Source organism: Rattus norvegicus, chromosome 1 (assembly GCF_036323735.1).
Source record: "Rattus norvegicus strain BN/NHsdMcwi chromosome 1, GRCr8, whole genome shotgun sequence".
NCBI lineage: Eukaryota > Metazoa > Chordata > Mammalia > Rodentia > Muridae > Rattus > Rattus norvegicus.
In genome coordinates this window covers 89,082,099-89,103,516 of record NC_086019.1, presented here as the reverse complement: position 1 = coordinate 89,103,516, position 21,418 = coordinate 89,082,099, and the positions used below count along the sequence as shown (strand labels likewise).

The following is a 21,418-nucleotide window of genomic DNA, read 5'->3' as shown; positions in this document are numbered from 1 at the left end:
AACCAAAACATCACAAAATAAAAAGTGGGGCTCAAGAATTCTGCTGGGCACACAGTAGGTGCGTGGTCAGGGCTGGCCCCTTCCTCTTTTGGGGACCCAGCCAGCTCCTTGTGAGTGGTTTAATTGCTGTGTGCTGCGGTCTGGGTGTCTGCTTGTCTCTCAGTGTGTGTGACTAGGAGCAGTGTAGGCTTGAATGAATAGGGAGAAGTCAAGAAGGACGGGGCAGCAACACACCATGTGTGGAAATGATCAACACTGGTCCAAAGGATCCCTCCTGCTCGGATGATACTAGCCGCTGACCCCCTCCCCCCAACCCGTGGCCCAGTGTTTTCTTACATCAATCATCACAGCAGTTCCATAGAGACAGGACATTTCACAGGTGAAGTAAAATGTCCAGAGAAGTGAAGCCTAGGTCACACAGCAAGTAGAGGGCAGAATGAGGATCTTGATGCCCATGTGCCTGAATTCAAACCTTTTGCTGTGGCTTCAGATCCAGCAGGATTAGAAAGCTAGGGCGAGCACTTTAGGGGACTTGGCTCTTCTCTCTCTTTCTCTCTCTCTCCCCTCCCTCCCTCCTTCCCTTTCTCCCTCCCTCCCTCCCTCCCTCCCTCGCTCTCTTTCTTTCTTTCTTTAACATGTTATTTATTTGTGACTGGGGGTTGGAACTTGCCACTATATCAGAGAATAACTTAAGGGAGTCAGGTCTCTCCTTCTACCTACCTTGTTGGTCCTGGGGATTGAACTCAGGTTGTCAGGCTTGGCAGCAAGTTCCTGAACCCACTGAACCATTGTACCAACCCATTTTGTTGTTTTTGAGGCAAGATCTCATGTGGCTGAGACTGGCCTTGAACTCCTAATCTTGCCTCCACCTTATAAATAAGTGTTGGGATTATAGGCGAGCACCCCCAAATTTAGCTGAGGCTAGCCCCAAACTCAAGTTCTTCCTGCCTTCCAGTGGTTTTGGTTTTGTTTGTTTTGAGACTAGGTTTTAGTATGTACTCCTAGCTGTCCTGGAGCTCACTATGTAGACTAGACTGGTCTTGAACTGACAGAGATCCTCCTACCTCTGCCCCCCCAAGTCCATTTGGTAACCCAGAGCCTCCTGAGTGGTGAGAACATATGGGGAAGCATATGCCACCAGACCCCTCTACAGTTGGGAAAACTGAGGTTGGGGACAGGGCAAATACCTCCCGCAGCAAGATCTGAAGGACTTGGGTGTTTGGAAAGAAACGGCAGCTTTTGGCTTTGTTTACCATTTATTACAAAGTATGAGGGTGGATTGGTGAGCGGCACCCCGCACCCTACTCCCGCGCAGTTTCCGCATTCTGGGGGAAGCAGCGTCCACCAGGGGGCAGCACCTCCCGCCGCTCGGACCTGGTTCCTTCAGCGAGGCCGGCCTGCGGTGACTGAAGCTTCTTCCTAGCATCTTGGACCCCGGGCACCTCCTCTTCCAACAGAGCTTGAGGGGTCATGAACAGCAGCAGCACAGCAGAAAGGACTTTTGATGATGGCCTATGTGTAGTGGTGACCATAGTAACCCCACTGCCATGGGAGGTCCAAGCCAGTGTCCACTCATGGCTGCCACCACCAGAGTCCATGCATCTCAACGTGGATCCACTTGTGTCCTGGCATCTTGAGGTGATTTATTCATGGGGCTTGGTCAGAATAGGCAGGGAGGATGTCCTTGAGCTCAGTCCTTCGGTACATAGCCTGATTCTTCTGTGGGTCCTGAGTAGAATGTAGATCGATAACAGGCTAGAAATCATAGGGGCAGGGATGCCAGAGGTGGAGGTTGGCAGAAGCCGGAGAATGTCCAGAGGTGGGAAGACAGAAGGGTGCCAAAGCCCAGGAAAGGAGTGTACAGGTGTGCACAGGGACACAGAGACCAATCAATAAAGGGAGAGGGCTGGGAAGCCAAAAGCTGCTAGTTAGGGAATATAACTCAGAGTAGAGCCCTACCTAGCATCCCCTAGTGAAGGGCTGGGGGCGTGGCTCAATAATAGAGGCCCTGCCTAGAGTCCCCCAGTGAGGGGCTGGGGGCGTGGCTCAATAATAGAGCCCCTGGCTAGAATCCCCCAGTGAGGGGTTGGGGGTGTGGCTCAGTGGTAGAGCCCCTGCCTAGAATACACAAGGCCCTAGATTCCATCTCTAATCTTTTGGCCATGCTGCCCCCCCCCACCCTCCGCGCACAAAAGAGTGAAAAGTGAGGCTGACAAGTGCAGAAGGAATCGCTTCAAGTCCAGCTCTGAACTCAGAGTCTTAAGAGGTGAGACAGCTTAAGAGACAGGGTGGTCTTATCTATAGGCAACAGCCACAGCAGGCACAGCCATAGTTGCCTGTCTCTCCCTCGGGATTTTTCCTGGCCCAGCCCCTGCCCCTCACCAGCTATGTGGCCTCCTGGATGGGTTCTGGCGGCTGCTGCTGCAGGGCAGTACTGAGCAGTTCAGTCAGGGCATCCAGCTTCCCTGCCAGCCCATCGATTCTCTTCTCCAGGGCAAGGTGCGAGGCGCTGAGCCCGAGCTGCAGGTCGCACAGGATCATGTGCATCTGAGTGGGAGGGGAACACAGGAGTGAGGGCGGAGGAGAGCCCCGTCTGTTCTACAGTGTGGGATAGCAGAACACTGCCGAGCTCTCTCCGTCCCTGGAGGACTGTTCTTTTTGGGGGGTTGGGGGAATCTCTTGTAGCCCAAGCTGGAACAGAATTTGCCAGTTGGGATCTGGGAACGCAACCTGCGACCTCTGCAAGAGCAGGAAGTGCTCTTAACCGCTGAGTCATCTCTTCGGCCCCAATTAGCCTGAATTCCTGCTCCTCCTGCCCCTGCCCCCCAAATGCTGGGTTCACAGGCATGCACGCCATGCCTGGTGTTTTTCAGGGCTGGGGATTGAACCCAGGACTTCATGCTTGCCAGGCAAGTGCTCTTCCCCAACCTTGTCTATGAGCTTGCTGTGAGAGCCTTCGAATTCTGTGCTCAGGTCCCATAACCTTCATCCCTAGCGGCCCACCTATTCCTGCTGACCGGAACCATCCTGTTTTCTGAGACGTGTCATGTAGTCCGGGGAGCTGTGTCTATGTTTACTGTGGCCTCAGTGCCAAGGGTGGCTGTTTGAATTGTGCTGGGCTAACAAGAAAAGGCCACTATATAAAGAAGGGCCAGTGTGAGCCAGGCCAAAGGGGCATGACGTCATCATCACTGGTGGAGGCGAAGGATCTGAACCTTAGCAGCGAGAGGACCCCTCCGCCCTCGGGTACCCACTTCACAACAGCATTAGGAACTGGCTTTTGCTGAAACAATTTTATCACCTGTCACCGTGTTTCTTAAAAATTTTTTTAAAGTTGGGTTTGTTGTCAGTGTTTGAGCTGTAAGTTTGCCCGCTTTTATTTGCTTAAGAGTTGCACCTGGAAGGAAATTTACATCCGTCCACATGTAAGTGATAAAGATGACTTAAAACCAAACACTGGCGCTCTTGGGGTGTTTTTTCTCCTTAAGTCTAAAAGGAGCCAGCGTCTTACGCAAGCGTGGGAGGCTTTATTCTCCATCCGGTAACCTTTACTGAACATCTGTGTGTTTCAGCCCCCTCCCCCTCCCCAAGGTAATTTCCCCTTCCATGGAGTCAGTTTGTTTTAAAAACAAAATCTTTACTATTGTGTGTGCAGAGGGCTGTGGCGGGCACAAGACTGGATGGAGGTCACAGAACAACTTTGTGGGTCTGTTCTGTTCTTCTACCTTTATTATGGGTTCTATGAATACAACTCAAGTCACTAAGCCTTTTCACTGGGCCTTAATGTGGGGGTTATTTGGGGATTTTTTGCTTGTTTGTTTTGTTTTGTTTCATTTTTGAGACAAGGTTTCTCTGTGTAGCTATCCAGGCTATCCTGGAACTCACTCTGTAGACCAGGCTGACCTGGAACTCAGAAATCCACCTGCCTCTGCCTCCCGAGTGCTGGGATTAAAGGTGTGTGCCATCACCTGCTTTCTCTCTCTCTCTTTCTTCCTTCCTTCCTTCCTTCCTTCCTTTCTTTCTTTCTTTCTTTCTTTCTTTCTTTCTTTCTTTTTTTTCCAGGTAGTGTAGGCTGGTCTTGAACTCACAATTCATCCAGTCTCCTCTGGAGTGTTAGCTTGAGCTATGGTGTCTAGGTCTAAGAGTCCCTCCTTCACTGCCTCCCATCCTCCGTCCCACCTTGCTCCTTCCCCAAGACCTCCTCCCCAGGACCCTGGTACCTTGGAGATGTCCACCATGGAATTCACTTGTTCCCGGAGCTTCCGATGTTTCAGCCGTACCTGGCGGAACCTGCGGGGAGGTGGACTCAGTTTTAAACTTGGTCCCTGGGTGAGTGAGAGGGTCGGGGAACCAGGAGACAAAGGAGCAGCCTGCCTCAGAGCAGGAGGGATCCCAGGAATCCAGGGCCACCAGCACTGAGTCATGGTCACTCATGGGTGTCTTGGACAGGCCTGGGCACACACACGAGCTAGGCAGAGAGGTGACAGGGACACGGGGAGGCCCTCACGTGTGGATGGCAGCCAGCATCTTGCGCTGATGCCTGCGAGCCGCTCGGGAGTCCTTCCTTCGAGTGTGTTTGTAGTACATCCAGGCTTCCTGCAGCAGCCGAGCGGCCGACTCCTTCATCTGATGGGATGACAGTGTCAGGGGAGAGGGGTGCTCCGGGAATCTGGAAGGCCTGGCTTAGAAGTGTGGGGACTGGATTTTTCCTTTAGGGTCTTGCTATGTAGCCCAGGTTGGCCTCAAATTCCCTGTCACCTCATTGCCTAATCCTCCTGAGTACTGGGCCACACACATGAACTACCACACTTTAAGGGGACCAGCTTTAATACAGGGTGGTTTCCTGCAGCCCCGCTGGCCTTGAACTACAGAGCTGAGGGTTACCTTGAACTCCTGATCCTCCTGCTTCCGTCTTCCTAATGCTGGGATGACAGGTCTACACCACCATGCCCGTTGACACAGTGCTTGGGGTTGAACTCAGGGTCTTAGGTGAGCTAGGCAAGGGTCTAACCATTGAGCTACAGCCCTAGTCTGTGAGCCTGGTGCCCAGCCTCACCTCTTTGGCATAATGGATGTCCATCATGAAGTTGTGCACGTGTTTCTCCGCCTTGTTGAACTCCAGCTTCCGGGCCACCACAGCCACTAGTAGAGCCGTGCAGCAGACCCCCTGTGGGCACGCCAAGCAAGGCATGTGATTTTGTGGGACTGGGATTTGTCTGTCTTCTCACAACCACTGAGGGCTGTACAGCCACTGGCACTCTGCTGTCAGCAGAGCTGGCCTGAATTTACTATGTGACCAAGGACGACCTCAACTTCTGACCTCTGCCTCCACCTCCAAAGTGCTGGAGTTACAGGCACTTATCACAACGCTCAGTTAACGCCATATCGGGTACCTCTAACCCCAGGTCTTCATGAATGCCGGACAAGCCAAATTCCCAGCTCTGTTTGTCTTAGGATGTGGACAGAGTCTTTCTATGTAGCCCAGGCTACCCCCAAACCTACACGGACCCTCCAGTTCTGGATTCCCAGACAGGCTCCACCCATCACCCCTCCTGCAGCTCAAATGCCTCTTTCCTTAAATGATTGATTAGAAGGTGAGAGGACAGCCTCTCTAGGGGACAGACATCTCTCAGTATCTGTGAAAATGCCACCAGTTGCCACTGGAGAACGTCACAGCACTCTGCTACAGAGGACCTGTCTGCTACAGAGTCAGGCTCTGTGACACACACCTATAGACCTAGTACCAGGGGAGGAGGGGGCAGCACTAAGGCAGGAGGATCAACCGCTGTTATATGGTGGGCTTGAGGCCAGCCTGCTAACCCAAAACAAACAACATAGAAAAGTCACTGAGATGACTCAGTGGGTGCACTAGGCCTGGTGATCGGAATTGCAGCTCCATCAAAACCCTCACAGCCGAGGAGAGAACCCACTCTCTACAAGTTGCCCTTGGACCCCAACACGAGGGCCCTGACATGCAACCCCCCAATAAATAATCAAATATAATTTAAAAGTATTAAAATGCTATTATCTCATTGTGCCATGGAGGCTCTGAGCCAGGCATCGTGTGCGTGTGTGCGTGGGTGCACATGTGAGTGTGTGTGTGTGTGTGTGTGTGTGTGTGTGTATCGTGCCTCATACTTTTGGTTTTTCTTTCTGTCAAACGACACAGCCCTGAGGGGCTCTGATCCTCAGGGATATTTTTCTGGCTTTTCCGTCCACCTACTCTGCGTGTGTCCCAACTTGTTCGTCACACCATTGCTCACCCATGGACTCAACATGTCCTGGGGCAGCATCAGAGCTGGGAGCTGGTGGCTTAGGTCCTCTGTGGGAAGGGCTAGGCCAAGGCACTTGAGGCTGGGTCCCCGAGAGGGAGAAGGAGCTGGGTGGAAGGAACTGGATGGTGGTGGTGGGAATCTGTAGTAGGAGGAGGGTGACTGTAGGGAGGGGACGAGGCTGGAGGAGGTGGGGGTGGGGCATAGCCTGGAGATAGGAGCCTCTGCCTGAAGGGCTCTGGAGCATGGGTGGGTGCAGAAAGGCGTGGGATCCATTACACAACTGCCCACCCTCCCAACCCCCACTTCCTCCCAGAGAGCTCAGGGGCTGGGGTCAGAACAGAAGTGTAGGATCCATCACCGAATCCGCCATCTCCCCCACCTCACCCCCTGTGCTTCCTGTTTGAACCTTTGACGTGACGGTCTTCATTTGTCCTTTAACAACTCCACAAGGAGGATGCTGGGACTGGCACCCTCTTTACAGATGAGGGCACCGAGGTCCAGAAACATCATGTGGCTTGCCTGAGCTCCATAGCTGGCAAGGGACAAAATGGGGCCCAATCTATGAAGCCTGGTCTTCAAAACATACTCCAGATGGTGACTTTCCACCCAACACCCTCTAGGGGAGGACAGGAGACTGGATCCCTTGGCTCAGGAAGAAATGGGGCCTGGCTCTGGGGAAATGAACCCTGGGTTCCAGACGAAGGGACAACAGTCTCAAACTAGGTTATTTGTAGTGACCAGCATGCTTGAAAGACGAAGCAGGAGGATTGAGGGTTTAAAGGCCATTCTGGAGTACATAGGGAGTTTGGGGCTAGCCTGGGATACATAGCAAAACCCTAACTTTAAGGAGGAGGAGGAGGAGAGAGGGAGGATGGGGGGAGAAGGAAGAAGGTGAAGAGGAGAGAGAAACGGGGTTGCTTTCTGGGTCTAGAATAAGGATGAAGCTGGAGGTGGAGTCCAGATACCAGCATTTCTCAGGGATGGCAGGGAGGACCTACGTTGGTTTTTCTGAGCCGTGAGTATCAGCAGTTGTGGGAGAGGGTCCTGGGGGGCAGTACTCACCATGACTCCGGTGCACAAGCAGACAATCTTGCCCCATAGGGTGCCAGGTACGACGTCCCCATAGCCAATGGTCAGGAACGTGATGGGTATCAGCCACAGTGTGTCTGTGAGGTGTCCCGTGGCATTGACAGCCTGCCTACGGGCAAAGGGAACTTAGTTCTGAAACCCCAGCCTGGGGGTGGTTTATCCTCTAACACTGTTTCTCTTCCTGCTCCACTTTTAACACCAGAAACATCTGGATAGAAGGCCAGAAATTCTGCTCTCTTCTCTGCTGTGTGACCTCTCTCAGATGCTCAACTATTCTGGGCTGCAAAGTACAAATCCAGGACTGGCAAGTGGCCATCGACCTGTGGGTCACGACCCCGTGGAGTTCAAATAACCCTTTTACAGGGGCTGCATATGAGATATTTGTGTTATAATTCACAACAGCAGCAAAATTACAGTTCTGAAGGAGCAAAAAATATAACTTTCTGGTGTGTGGGGGGGGTCACCACAGCGTGAGGAACTGTACTAAAGGGTCGCAGCATTGGGGAAGTTGAGAGCAGTTGCTCTAGAGCCTGTTTGAATTCAGCAAGGCAACCAGCCAGGGTCGCTAGACTCAAGGGTGTGGGGATGAGGGCTGAGATGGGGCTGTGACCCAGCCTGAAGTTCACTTGGCAGGAGCTATCCAGAGGAAGCTACACTTTTATCTAACATCCTCAAAGAGGCTCCATGGCCTTCAAGGGATAGATCGGGGTCAAAATGATTGACATCACTAATAATGATGATAATAATAATAATAATAATATATAATAATAATAATGACCTGTCAGGAGCAGGACACAGTGACACTCATCGGTAACCTCAGCATTCAGGAGACTGAGTGAGGTACTTGGGGTGTTGGAGGCGGCCTGTGCCCCAAGGTCCTGTTGCCAGTTCTCAGGCCAGCAGCTGGATTTCTCTCTGAGACCCTGAGGATCCTTAGGAATCGAGTAGTAGCTCCCCCCATCTGTTTACAGTTGCTAAGCCCTTCAGGGAATTCCCCCAGCAAAGCAATTCCAAATGTCTGCTTTCCAGACTCAGCAAGCACTTATGGTACCCGCTAATTTGGAAAAGCTGTTCCTTTCAACAAGGTACTTACTAGGATTAGCCCTATTACCAGAGTCTGAATCTGGACTCACTATGGGAGCCGGAAGGGTGGATTTGCCTGGGCTTGTGCTCTTGCTCTCGTGCTACGCCCCCCACCGTGTGTGTGTGTGTGTGTGTGTGTGTGTGTGTGTGTGTGTGTTCTAAGTGGCTCAGAAGTTGGGAACCATCTCAAGGGCTTCCGATTTCTCCGCCAAGAAGGACGGAAAGTGTGAGCCTGCCCTGATGTTGGCTAGCCCCCAGCATTGTAGCCTGCACTACCATATCCAACAGACCCTGGTGTCTCTCCTCCCCGTGCTCCAGGCCCCTCACCTCTCAGCCACAGACAGCACCCAAGCTGTGGTGAGCCAGAGGCCCAGCGTGAGGCCCAGAAGCAGGCGACCCGGGTGCGTGTTCATGTATAGTTTGGCCACGAACCAGTGGCGGAATCGGACTTGGTTGAGCGCCCCGATGCTGCGGTAAGACGCGTTGAGCAGGACCCCGCTACGCAGAAGTACCGCGCGAGGCACCAGGTAGAGACGTAGCAGCATGGCCAGGGACAGCAACGCCTCGCCTTCGCCCAGGAAGCCCGGCCAGGCCTGTGAGTCTGTGGCCTCCCCCGCCAGGGTGCAGTGCGGGCTCCGTAGGGGCACCGGGTGCACCCCGCATACCAGCAGCTCCAGCAGGATCTGCGCCACCTGCCGCCGGGTCAGCGCCACGCGCCAGTCCCGGAGCCCGTTGTCAGTCATGAACAGCTTCAGGGAAGGGACAGACACAGGGAAAGAGGTCAGGTGCGGGGCAGGCAGTGGCACACCCGGCCTGCGCCCCGAGATAAGATGTGGAGGACGCCCTGGGCCAGGAAAGGGTAGGACAGAGATAGCTGCCCCGGGCGTGGGGCTGGGGAAGGAGGCAGGCGGGAACCCAGCAAGTCATCGCTCCACCTTCTCCACTGTCTCCAACTCTCTGGGATAGTTCTGGCCTACTTTCAGAAGGAATACTCCTCCTGCATGAATTGAGTGCACTGGCAGACTGATTTGTAGCGACCGAGACAGAACCATCGACCTCCCAGGACTATCTGCCCATCCTTGAGGGCTCTGCCCACTTATGACTCTGTGGTAACACCGCTGGCAAAAATAATAGTCAGGGCTTGTGAGATGGCTTAGTGAATAAAGGCATTTGCCACCAAGCCTGACTCCCTGAGTCAACATCGCTAGCATCCACGTTGTGCACGGTGGCGCCAGGTAATTTATAACCTAGGCTGGGCTCACCTGAATGATCTTCCTGCCTCAGACTCCCAAGTGCTGGGACTACAGGTGGGTGCTGCCACACTTCGTTCCATTTATGCAGCATTTGGACGCCCTAGGGACTGCTCTGTCCCCTGTACATGTGACTCAATAAATACACAGAGATTCATGTACTAGCGCTCCCAATTTACAAATCTGAAAATTGAGGCCTGGGTCTCACAACAGGGCAACTGAACACTGGGCCCAGAGCATGAACTGCTCTCTGTGAGGTTTGTTTCTTTGTTTGTTCTTTTGTTTTTGTTTTTGTTTTTGTTTTTGTTTTTGTTTTTTTCAATGTGAGAGCCTCTCACTGGGGGATTCTAGGCAGGGGCTCTACCACTGAGCTACACTCCCAGCCCCTCACTGGGGGATTCTAGGCAGCGCCCCTACCCTATATTACTGTGTCCCTACCTATTGAAATCACAAATCACCTAATGCTTAACATCCCACAGTAGTGTCAGTCCCTAGTGTGAGGTTTGTTTTTTTTTTTCCCCTCCTCCAGACTCAACAACTCTTCCTAGCCATCTTCAAACTCTGGTCTCACTGAAACACAATGCCATTCCCATTTTGATTTCTCCAGATCTTTTTCCCAGTTGCCTGACTCCCACGTAAGACAGTATTCTCAGCCATGTACAGCAATACCCTGGGATGTGCTGGGCACCTAAGAGGCGCTCAGTTAAAATTCACATTCTTTGGGCCTATGCGATGGCTCAGTGAGCCAAGGCTTTTACCTCCAAACACTATGACCTGAGTTTGATTCCTAAAAACCCCACGTGGGAGAAGGAGAGAACTGACTTGAATAATTTGCCTTCTGACTTCTAAGTGTGCCCCATAAATTAATAAATGTTAAAAATTTAAGTACACGGGGTTGGGGATTTAGCTCAGCAGTAAAGCGCTTGCCTAGCGAGCACAAGGCCCTGGGGTTCGGTCCCCAGCTCTGAAAAAAAGAGGGAAAAAAAAATCCCCTGCCTAGAATCCCCCAGTGAGGGGCTGGGGGCGTGGCTCAGTGCAAGGTCCTAAATTTCAGTCCCCAGCACCGAAATTAATTTTAAAAAAGTAAATGGTCTTGGGACTTGGGAGCTGGAAGGGCAGGCGTTGCCACCATCTCTAAGTGGCAAGGAAACACATGGGGGCTACACTGGAGGATGAATCAGCTAAGCCAGCAGAATCTGTCTGTCTGTCTGTCTGTCTGTGGCTGGTTCCACCCCAGCAAGCAAAAGTGTAGACTCATGCATCTCAGGGAAGGAGAAGGGTACACGTAGAGCAAAGCTGAGGGGTGGGACCCAGCTTACCTGGACCTCCTTGGCATGGAAGACCACAATAAGACAAAGGAGGAAGGCAGTGGACAGCGTGATTAAACACTTAACCAAGAGCAGGTACAGCACCCACTGTGGGCAACAAAAGACAGTGAGTGGCGCTCCCACTCCACCCACCCCCATTCCCTTCCTTCAGAAAGGCCATCTCTGCACTCCCAACCATCTGGCTCCCGAACCAGGCCCTCCTGACATCTCAAACCATTCTGGAGTCTAGTGTGTAGGTCACACGTATGATTCCAGCCCTCAGTAGGCTGAGACAGGAGGATTTCCAATTTGGAGTCTACTTGGGTTATGGCAGATGGAGATCATCTAAGCCAGACAGCCATGTCTCATCCTCACTTCCCTCCACTCCCCTACCATCAGGGAGCCTTGAAACTCACATTCTTTCTCTTTCCCTATGAAAAATAGTTCCTCATTTGTGCATGCATGTGATGTCTAGAAAAAGACATCCAGCCTCACGAGCATGCTCCTTCCATCTCCTGGGCCTGCCCCGAACCCAATTCCAGAAAAGACTAGAGACTGTCACTCAAGTCACTCAAGTCTCCTAGAGCATCATTCTGCCCTTCTCTAATCTGGGGAATGAACCCCAAGACCCCCAGCCCCAGCTCCCCAGAAGGGGGGTCCCCAGTCCTGCTTCGTGAGCCCCTTCTTCCCCTCTCCTACCACTTCCTCTGGCTATGTGCCCAGGGCACATGGGGCGGAAGTTCAGGGCCTACATAAAGTACCAGAAGTTTTTTTCTCTTCCTCTCTTTGTGTGGCAATGCCTTGGAGAGTGCTAAAATTTAGGGAGGAAGGATTTAGAGAGTTGGGGGGTGAGAATTGCTGAGTTCCCTAAGATGAGCCGATGCCCATAGGGAGATACTGTCCCAGGGCAGGGCTTGCCCCGGTTCCCTCATTGAACCCTGCACCTGTTCCTCAGAAGCCCTCTGCCAGTTTCCCTGGCTGGGCCCACGCCAGCACCCCGCCTCTGAGCAGGGGAAGAGGGCCAGTTTCCTGCCCCCGGGGGGCCTCCCCCCACCCCTGTCTGAACAATGGCGCTGTTGTCCCCAGCCTTCCCCTCCCCCGTCATCCTTCACCCTTCCCCAGTTCCCCGTTCAGTTTTTCAGTTTGTCTCAGCCCCTATCGCTTCAGACACAAGCCACTTTCCCACAATGCAATTCATTTCTCCTACGGCGGGGGTTGGGTAGGGGGTCCCCTTTTCCAATTCTACACCCAGACGGGGGTCTCTTATGCCCCTCTCTCTGAGAGTTCCATCTGCTTCTAGACCTACTAAATGCTAGGATTGCAGGCAAGCAGCCTCACAGTCCAGAGCAGGAAATCAAGCCCAGGGCCTTTGCGCATGCTAAGCAAGTACTCTACCAACTGAGCTACTGCCCAACTGGTGTGTGTGTGTGTGTGTGTGTGTGTGTGTGTGTGTGTGTGTGTGGTGTGCATGTGTGTGTGTGCGGTGTGTGTGGTGTGTGTATGTGTGGTGTGCATTGTGTGTGTGTGCGGTGTGTGTGGTGTGTGTATGTGTGGTGTGCATGTGTGTGTGTGGTGTGTGTATGTGTGGTGTGCATGTGTGTGTGTGTGTGGTATGTGTATGTGTGGTGTGCATGTGTATGTGTGGTATGTGTATGTGTGGTGTGCATGTGTGTGTGTGTGGTATGTGTATGTGTGGTGTGCATGTGTGTGTGTGTGCGTGTGCGGTGTGTGTGTCATATGTGTGTGTGTGCATGTGCCGTGTACGTGTATGTGTAGTGTGTGTATGTGTGGTGTGCATGTGTGTGTGTGGTGTGTGTGGTGTGTGTATGTGTGGTGTGTGTGTGGTGTGTGTATGTGTGGTGTGTGTGTGGTGTGTGTGGTGTGTGTATGTGTGGTGTGTGTGTGGTGTATGTGTGTGTCTGTGGTGGTGTGTGTGTAGTGTGCGTGTGTGTGTGTGCATCTGCAGTGTGTGTGGTGTGTGTGTTGTGTTGTGTATGTGTGGTGTGTGTGGTGTATGTGTGTTTGTGTGTGTGTGGTATGTGGTGTGTGTGTGTGTGTGTCTTGGGGGAGGAGAGTGGTCCATGCATCATGCACTGCCTTTCTATCCCTTTGTGTGCATCTCTCCAACTAGGGTTTCTCAGTGACTCTGGAACCTTTTCTGTCATTGTGACATGTTCTCTCTCTCTCTCTCTCTCTCTCTCTCTCTCTCTCTCTCTCTCTCCCTCTCCCTCTCCCTCTCCCTCTCCCTCTCCCTCTCCCTCTCCTCCCTCTCCCTCTCCCTCTCCTCCCTCTCCCTCTCTCTCCTCCCTCTGTGCACTCTCTTTCCCTCCACAAGTCTCTGTCCGGCCCATCTTCTCCGCTTCACTGCTTCACCTCATCCGAAGCTCTGTCTCTTCCTTCCGACATTCTTGGCACCCGCCCCTCCTGAGGAGCAGGTGTCTTTGTTTGGTGAAAAACAAGTTTGGGGTTGGGGATTTAGCTCAGTGGTAGAGCGCTTGCCTAGTAAGCGCAAGGCCCTGGGTTCAGTCCCCAGCTCCGGAAAAAAAAAAAAAAAAAGAAAGAAAAAGGAAAAAAAAGAAAAAGAAAAACAAGTTTGTTCGATTGAGATGGAGTTGCGGAGGGAGGGGGCATGGAGGTCACCAAGGCAGCCATAGGAGGGGGTTTTAGGGTGTCGATGTAGCTCAGTTGGAAGAGTGTTTACCTAGAACACGCAGAGCCTTCGTTTGACCCTCATCCTGTGTAAACCGAGTGTTGTGGTACCTGCCTGTGGTCCCTGCACTTGGGGAAGCGGCGGCAGGAGGATCAGAAGTACACGGTCATCCTCAGCTACATAGCGAGTTCCAGGCCAACCTGGGCTACCTTGTCTCAAACAAAGATTGGAAGAGCACTCATGGCTACGGTTGCAGAGATGGGAAAACTGAGGCTCAGAGCGTGGCATCTGCTCCTTCAGAATCACAGTTGGAGGAAAGGGCCTGGGTAGGTAGTGAAAAGGGAGAGATGAAGGAAAAGAGACCCCCTGGTCCCTTCCCTTCTGCCTGGACTCCCAGGTCCCCCACCTCCCCTGCTGGGCGCGGTGCAGGAGCGTGGGAGCGCCGGGGCCGGCCCCAGCCATGTTTCCTGTTGGCATGGCTCTGGACAGCCCCACCCCCTTGCAGTGGCTGCCCTCTCCTTGGCCACTTGGCTGAAGGAAGCTGTCCTGCCCTGACCGTCCATGTGGCTGCCGGTCACTTCACAGCAGCTGCTGCCCCTTCCTAATCCTCAATCCCAGGGCCCAGAAGTTCTCCCAAAGAACGGTCCACCTAAGTACACGCGCGTGCGCACACATGCCCAGCCCCTGCCTCAACTTTTCTGTTGAACAAGTGCGTCTCCCCTTCAGACCGCAGACCCAACCTTTGCCCTCCATCTCTCTTATGCCACAAACCTGAGCAGAGCCAGAATATTCCCGGGGCTTGCTAAGACCTGTCCCAGCCCCACCTCACTCCCTGGTCTTCCAGAGATTGATTGACAGCTCTCTTGAGTGTGTTCTTCCCCCACCCCGTTGTTTGGAATTATTTTTGTTTTTTGAGATAAGGTCTTGTGTAGCCCAGGCTGGCCTCCAACTCAGTATGTAGCATAGGCTGGGCCTAACCTTCTGATTCTCTTGCCTCCCACTTCCCCAGTGCTTGGATTCCATGCCTGGTGAGACTTTTTGAGACTCCTCCTGCAGACTCAAGTCTGAACCCCAAGTCTCCTCTCCCCTAGGGACAAGGGAGTTCAAGCCATGGTAAACCACTATCTGGTAAATGAATAACAGGTGTCTTCTGGGGGTAACGGCATCCTGTATGTTAGAGGTGGGGTGGAGGCTCCACTCCCCACCTTCTCCCTGTCGGTTACTTCAGGGCACAGCCTGGTGGCACTGGGTAAATGGCAGAGGCTAGATAAGGAGCAAGGAGACGCCTAATGACAAAGTCTTTCTTCCTCGCCCTCCCTTCACCAAAGATGGGCTATCAAGGGTCAGCCTTGCATGGGCCTCAACATGGCCCAGACCCCCAGTGGTCTGATAACACCCAAAGGCTAACACTGAGAACTGTCTCCCTTCTGTGCGTGGGGGAGGGAGGGAAGGAGTAGGATGGATTCACAGTAACTCAGGTTTCAGGGGTGCAGAACCCCCATCTGCTTCTCCCACACCAAGGGATCCAGACCCAGCCCTCTTCCCTTAGATCTTAAGAAGTGTAAGACTTCAGATCCCCTCCCTTAGACCCGAGAGTCCAGACCAGCTCTCTTCTCTCACAGCCAGGGGTGCAAACCCCAGCCCTCCTTCCTCACTCCCAGGAGTGCAAAGCCCAGTCCTCCTCTTTCATACCCAGGGTATAAGACTCCCAGATCTCCTCTCTCCTTCACTCTCAAGGGTGTAAGTTGCCAGCATCCTCTCTCACACAGCCGCGGTGCAGACCCCAGCCCTCCTCCTTCACAGTGAGAGGTATAAAACACCAGCCTCCCTCCCTCACACGCAGGGGTTCAGGCCCCAGCCCTCTTCTCCCCCCACAGGGTGCAGACCCCACCTCTCCTTCCTCACAGTCAGGGTTGCAAACCCCAGCCCTCCTTCCTCACTCCCAGGGGTGCAGACCCCAGCTCTCTCCATCACTCCCAGGGGTGCAAACCCCAGCCCTCTTTCCTCACTCCCAGGGGTGCAAACCCCAGCCCTCCTTCCTCACTCCCAGGGGTGCAGACCCCAGTCCTCTTTCATACCCAGGGTATAAGACTCCCAGCTCTCCTCTCCTCCATACTCAGGGGTGTAAGGCATCAGCACCCTCTCTCACAGCCAGGGGTGCAGACCCCAGCCTTTCCCCCTCACACCAGGTTCCCTGTCCCCAGCTACCCTCCCTCCCAACCCCCCTCCCTCACACCAGTTTCCTGTCTCCAGTCCCCTTCCCTCACACCAGGCTCCCTGTCCCTTCCCTGCTCTGTGGGAGGGCTCCACTCACCTTGCAACCCAGGAACCACAACATCTCAGCGTGCAGCACCATGAGTCCGATGCCAGTTCCCGCCAGTACCAGTGCCCAGCCGGCCACCCTCTTCTCCTGCTCCAGCAGGCGCTTTCTCCGTCTCAGGGCCCCCAGGCCAGTCACCAGCTCCCCGCCCATGGCCCCCGAGCTCTTGGTGCTCAGCCAGCTTCCTGCCCAGGGTCCCCCACCTCTCAGTACGCAAATGGCAGCCAGCTTGGCTTCCAGGCCAGCGGCCTGTTCTGCTCACCCTGGGACTTTGGCTGGAAGGCACAGCCTAGCCCCATGCCCTCTGGGGAGTGGTAACTGCAGCGGGCAGGGCAGGGCGGGGAGGGACGGGGAGGTCCCTGGGTAGGGGGAGGCTGCCCATCCCATCCCCTTCTGAGACTAAGGAGGGGTTGGGGTGTGTCTTGTGGCCCCGGGCAAGGAAGAAGAGTCCATCCACGTGGGCAAAGACACACACTCTGACACAATAGGTTGTGACTTTCCAACCGTTTGCACTCTGTGGCACACACCTACAACCCACCACACCCACACACCACAGAGCACCCCATGACAGACCGGAGATGGAGCCCAACACACCAGCACACACCACACAACCTCCACAGAAGTGACTCACACTCCCGAAAGTTCAGAAACCCACAGCCACACCCAGACACCACACACACGGTGTGACACACGCCAGCACTTAGCAGGGCACCAGCGTCCCGCTGCACTCAGGGCCACCCAAAGGTTGTGCTCACACAGTCACACAGTCAAAGTGGGGCAGGGGGAGGGGCTCGAAAGTCGGGCACTGTGATTAAAAGGCAGTGCTACTATCGAAAGGAGTCTGACTTCCATTTCTAGCACCTACTTACCAGGTGGCTCGAATCCACCTGTAACTCCGGGAGATCTGACGCCCTTTTTCTGGTCTCTGCGGCCTCCCCTACGCGTGTGGCTTATATTCGCATACATACACATGCATGAATTTAAAAAATTAAATAATAATATTTAAATGGGGCCAGGGGTGGAGTGCTGTCATTAGCACTCTCCTTTGGATCACAGAAGCCCTGAGGTGGATCCCAGCATGGCATAAAGTGGGCTCTGGGAAGCTGGAGGCAGGAAGATCAGCAGGTCTCAGTCACTGTCAACTATGAGTTCCAGGTCAGCCTGGACCATATGAGACCCTGTCTCCAAAAACAAAACCAAGTAAAACCCCATAACATTCCAGGATAGAAAGAGCTAGGCATCACCGACCACAGGAAACAGGAAACATGCACCAAGAGCGACACAAATACACAACAGGTATGGACACACCGATTTGTAAGAGTCACCAGGCACAACTGTCACATGTCATACAGGCACAGAAGGAGGTGTGAATGTGAAACACATAGAGATACTCCATGTGTGCAAACACCTAGGGGTGGCAGACACTGTCACCCAGCACCTAGAGGACAGGAAACACACAGTAGCTCACATCATCGTGAAAGGGGCTCAAACACACACGCCCCTGACACTGATCCTGAAACACACACTGGTGCACTTGACACTCAGTGTGCCCTAGCATTGGATGTGACTCAAACCAGGGAACAGTCAATGGAAGTGTGCAAGCAGCTTCTATCCAAAGTAGGAAATTCTAGGACATTCTAGCTACACACGGCACAGTCCAGGATGAGATCCTTTGAGGGCGAGGCATGGGTTCGGAGCCACAAGAACACCGACGTCCAGATTAGTCACATACAATCGCCGTACAGGTTACATTCCAACATGCATGGCCACACAAACACAACACACTCAGGGAAAAGAAAGATCCTTAACGTGGGCATATATCCTGACATGAGTAAAAAAGGCTGTTTCACTGAATCAGATAGGGTGTTACATTCACATTTACAGACACACACACACACACACACACACACACATACACACACACAACCTGTAGGCAGGGCTGGGAAGATGGTCAGTTGTTAAAGTGTTTGTGCACAAGTATGAGGATCTGAGTTCGAATCCCTAGCACATTTGTGAAAAGTCAGGTGCAGGGGTTGGAGAGATGTCTTAACAGTTAAGAGTCTGGGCTCCTCTTGCAGAGGACCCTGGTTTAGTGTCCAACATCAACTTTGGGTGGCTCACGATAGCCTGTAACTTCAGTGAATCCAGAGCTCCCTGCTGACTTCCGCCTGCACACACATGGCAAACACAACACACACTTGTGCATGCACATGCATGCACGCACACACAATTGCATGCACACATGTTCACATGCAGTCATGAATGCACGCATGTGCAAGCACAAGTAAGACTAAAATAAAACAAGTAATTTTAAAATGTTAGGTGCAGAGGCACACACCTGCAACCCCTGCCCTGGGTTTGTCCTCAGATGGATGGAGTCATTCTAACCCAATCAATGAGTTCCTGTGAAAGACCCAGCCTCCAAACAATGAATGACGAGGCTCAGGGGGTTTAAGGGCACGAACTGTCAACACCGAGGATCTGAGTTCAATTCCCAGAGCCTGCATGATGGAAGGAGAGAACTGACGCCTGTGGAGTGACCTTGGATTTTCTTTTTCTTTTTCTTTTTTTTTTTTTTTTAAAAATTGCTTTATGCATATGAGTGCACTGTCGCTGTCTTCAGACACACCAGAGGAGGGCATCAAATCCCATTACAGGTGGTTGTGAGCCACCATGCAGCTGCTGGGAATTGAACTCAGGACCTCTGGAAGAGCAGTCATGCTCTTAACCCCTGAGCCATCTCCTGTACCATGGTATGCACACATAGTGCACATAAATGTAAGGTGCAGAGCAATTGAGGAAGATATTCTTATATCAACCTCTGATCTCCACAGACATGCACATCCTGTGCACCCAACTCCAACACAGAACACACACACAGACACACAGACACACAGACACACAGACACACACACACACACACACACACACACACACACTTCTCACAAGAGACAAGGCAAAGGCACAGGGTGAACGTGATGCTAAGAACAAGATGTTGTGTGAGACACAGAGATCCAAATAGGGACATACAACAAAGAAAGCAGACACATGGGTCTACACACCAGGGCCTTAAATGTTCCCATGCATGGCAACACCCACGACAGGACAGGGACATCAAGACAGGTCACAAAGGGATCTTGTAACATGGTGTTTCACCTCACAGTCCTCAGGCTCAGAGAAACGCTCAGTCACAACTCCTTCCCACCCTGCGTCCTGTGGCATCGAGGACTGTGCACCGCCAGACACAGGGAAATGAGATACCGGTGGATAGACATGTCTGGCACCAATGCAACCCACATAGACACACCCGGAGACTCCCAACCACACACACACAGACACGCCCAGTGACAGAAACACACCCCGTAGGGGTGCCCCACCCCATGGCACACTTGATGATCCCACTCAGTGACACATGGCTGGAGAAGGATGGAGACACACCCAGTCACACCCGGACACCACACGTGTGTCTACTTGGAGAAAATGCTGCAGCTGGGGACTCCTCATGCTGCAACCCCGGCATCCCTGCTGGCTTGGAGCCATCTCTGCTTCCTCCTCCCCAGAAACATCTCTGGGCCTTGCATACAACTCTGTATTGTATCTCCCTCATTTTAAGTCCTCATGGTTATTTTTCACTGTTGGAATGGGACACAGGGTAGTCTGTGTGCTAGACCTGTGCTCACCACTGGGCTATACTGGGGCCCTTCACTGGGAGATTCTAGGCAGAGGCTCTACCACTGAGCCACAACCCCAGTCCCTCACTGGGAGATTCTAGGCAGAGGCTCTACCACTGAGCCACGCCCCCAACCCCTCCCTGGGGGATTCTAGGCAGGGGCTCTACCACTGAGCCACGCCCCCAACCCCTCCCTGGGGGATTCTAGGCAGGGGCTCTACCACTGAGCCACGCCCCCAACCCCTCCCTGGGGGATTCTAGGCAGGGGACAGGGACTAGGACCACACATGAGGCAAACGCCAAGAACAGCTCAAGCCACTCCAACTGCATAGCTTCTGGGCCCCAGTTCAGGGACTTCTGAGAAATGTACACAGACAAATATCGAGGGAGGGAGGGAGGGAGGAAGGGAGGGGCTGAGGGAGAGAGGAAGGGGGTGGGGGCGGGGACGGGAGGGGGAAACGGAGGGGGGAGGGAGAGGGAGAAGGGGAGGGGAGGGAGAGGGGGAGAAGGAGAAGGAGACTGAGAAATTACAGAGGGTCCAGGAGTCAGGTGTGGTATTAAACATCTGTAATTTCAGAAAAGTGGAGGCTGAGTCATGGTAATCAAGAGGCTGAGTCCAGTCAGGGATGTGGAGTTACTTCCTGTCTCAAAAAACAAAAACAAAAACAAAATACAAAAAAGAAAGTAAACCACAACACAGGTTTTGGAGGTAGAGGTGAAAAAAAAAGGCTGTGGGCGTGCTTCATTGGTAGAGGCCCTGCCTAGGATCCCCCAGTGAGGGGCTGGGGGCGTGGCTCAGTGGTAGAGCCCCTGCCTAGAATCCCCCAGTGAGAGGCTGGGGGTGTGGCTCAGTGGTAGAGCCCCTGCCTAGAATCCCCCAGTGAGGGGCTGGGGGCGTGGCTCAGTGGTATAGCCCCTGCCTAGAATCCCCCAGTGAGGTGCTGGGGACGTGGCTCAGTGGTAGAGCCCCTGCCTAAGGCCTTGGATCTTATCTGTACCGTGCACTCACGCACGCACACACACAAAAACAACATCTGGGAAGTTTGGATGTAGGAGATACCCCAGCGGGCACCATTGAGTAAAGGATGTGTGAAATGGACATCAAACTCTATACTGAAGCTATGAGCAGTTGAAAGAGTCCCATTTTCTGGTTCTTTCCAGCCCTGGGAGGGGCCGAACTGAGAGGTGGGAGTGACTCAGGCCCCAAAGCTTCCTGTGAGTCAGCCTTGAGTTCAATTCTGAAACACAGAGGGGAGACAGGGGGTCTTTGAGGAAAGAGTAAGAGGACTGCAGAGTATAAAAGCAGGGTACTGAACTAGTTTAAGGGAAGAAGGCAGGCGTCTGGACCCTTGGGTCTGAAGGAGGAGGCTAGCTCTTGGATCCCTGGGTCTAAGACGGTAGGTGTAGGCCTGCACCCCTGGGTCTGGAGGAGGAGGGTTGGGGCCTGGAGCTCTGGGTCTGAGGGAGGAGGCTCGTGCCTAGACCTCTAGGTCTGAGGGAGGAGGATTGGGGCATGGAGCCCTGGGTCTGAGAGAGGAGGCTGGTGCTTAGACCCTTGGGTCTGAGGGAGGAGGATTGGGGTCTGGACCCTTGGGTCTAAGATGGGAAGGCCTGAACCCTTAGGTCTGAAGGAGGAGGATTGGGGCCTGGAGCCCTGCGTCTGAGGGAGGAGGCTGGCACCTGGAACCGTAGATCCAAGGAGGGCGCTGGCTCCTGGAGCCCTGGAAGGGGGGGGCGGGGGGTGGGGGGGGCTCTGGGTTCTAGGTAAGAATGG

The 21,418-nt window shown here is 53.4% G+C and overlaps 1 protein-coding gene across 14 annotated transcripts; it reads right to left on the bottom strand.

Moving 5' to 3' along the window:
- Positions 1-1,237: 1,237 nt before the first annotated feature.
- On the bottom strand, positions 1,238-19,211 carry Kcnn4 (potassium calcium-activated channel subfamily N member 4). Of its 14 annotated transcripts, none has more exons than XM_017589696.3 (10): positions 15,969-16,105; positions 13,769-13,976; positions 11,017-11,112; positions 8,775-9,196; positions 7,338-7,473; positions 5,057-5,167; positions 4,508-4,626; positions 4,221-4,290; positions 2,383-2,547; positions 1,238-1,755 (listed from the first exon to the last, which is right to left on the bottom strand). In XM_017589696.3, exons 2-9 carry the CDS (start codon positions 13,940-13,942, stop codon positions 2,386-2,388), a joined length of 1,290 nt encoding a protein of 429 aa, XP_017445185.1. In that variant the 5' UTR covers positions 13,943-13,976; positions 15,969-16,105; the 3' UTR covers positions 1,238-1,755; positions 2,383-2,385. The 14 variants fall into 14 exon arrangements, 12 of the variants coding, with proteins under 12 accessions (XP_017445185.1, XP_006228531.1, XP_063129061.1 ...); XM_006228469.3 differs by having other exon boundaries at positions 1,238-1,728; XR_010057357.1 differs by lacking the exon at positions 4,508-4,626.
- Positions 19,212-21,418: the final 2,207 nt, after the last annotated feature.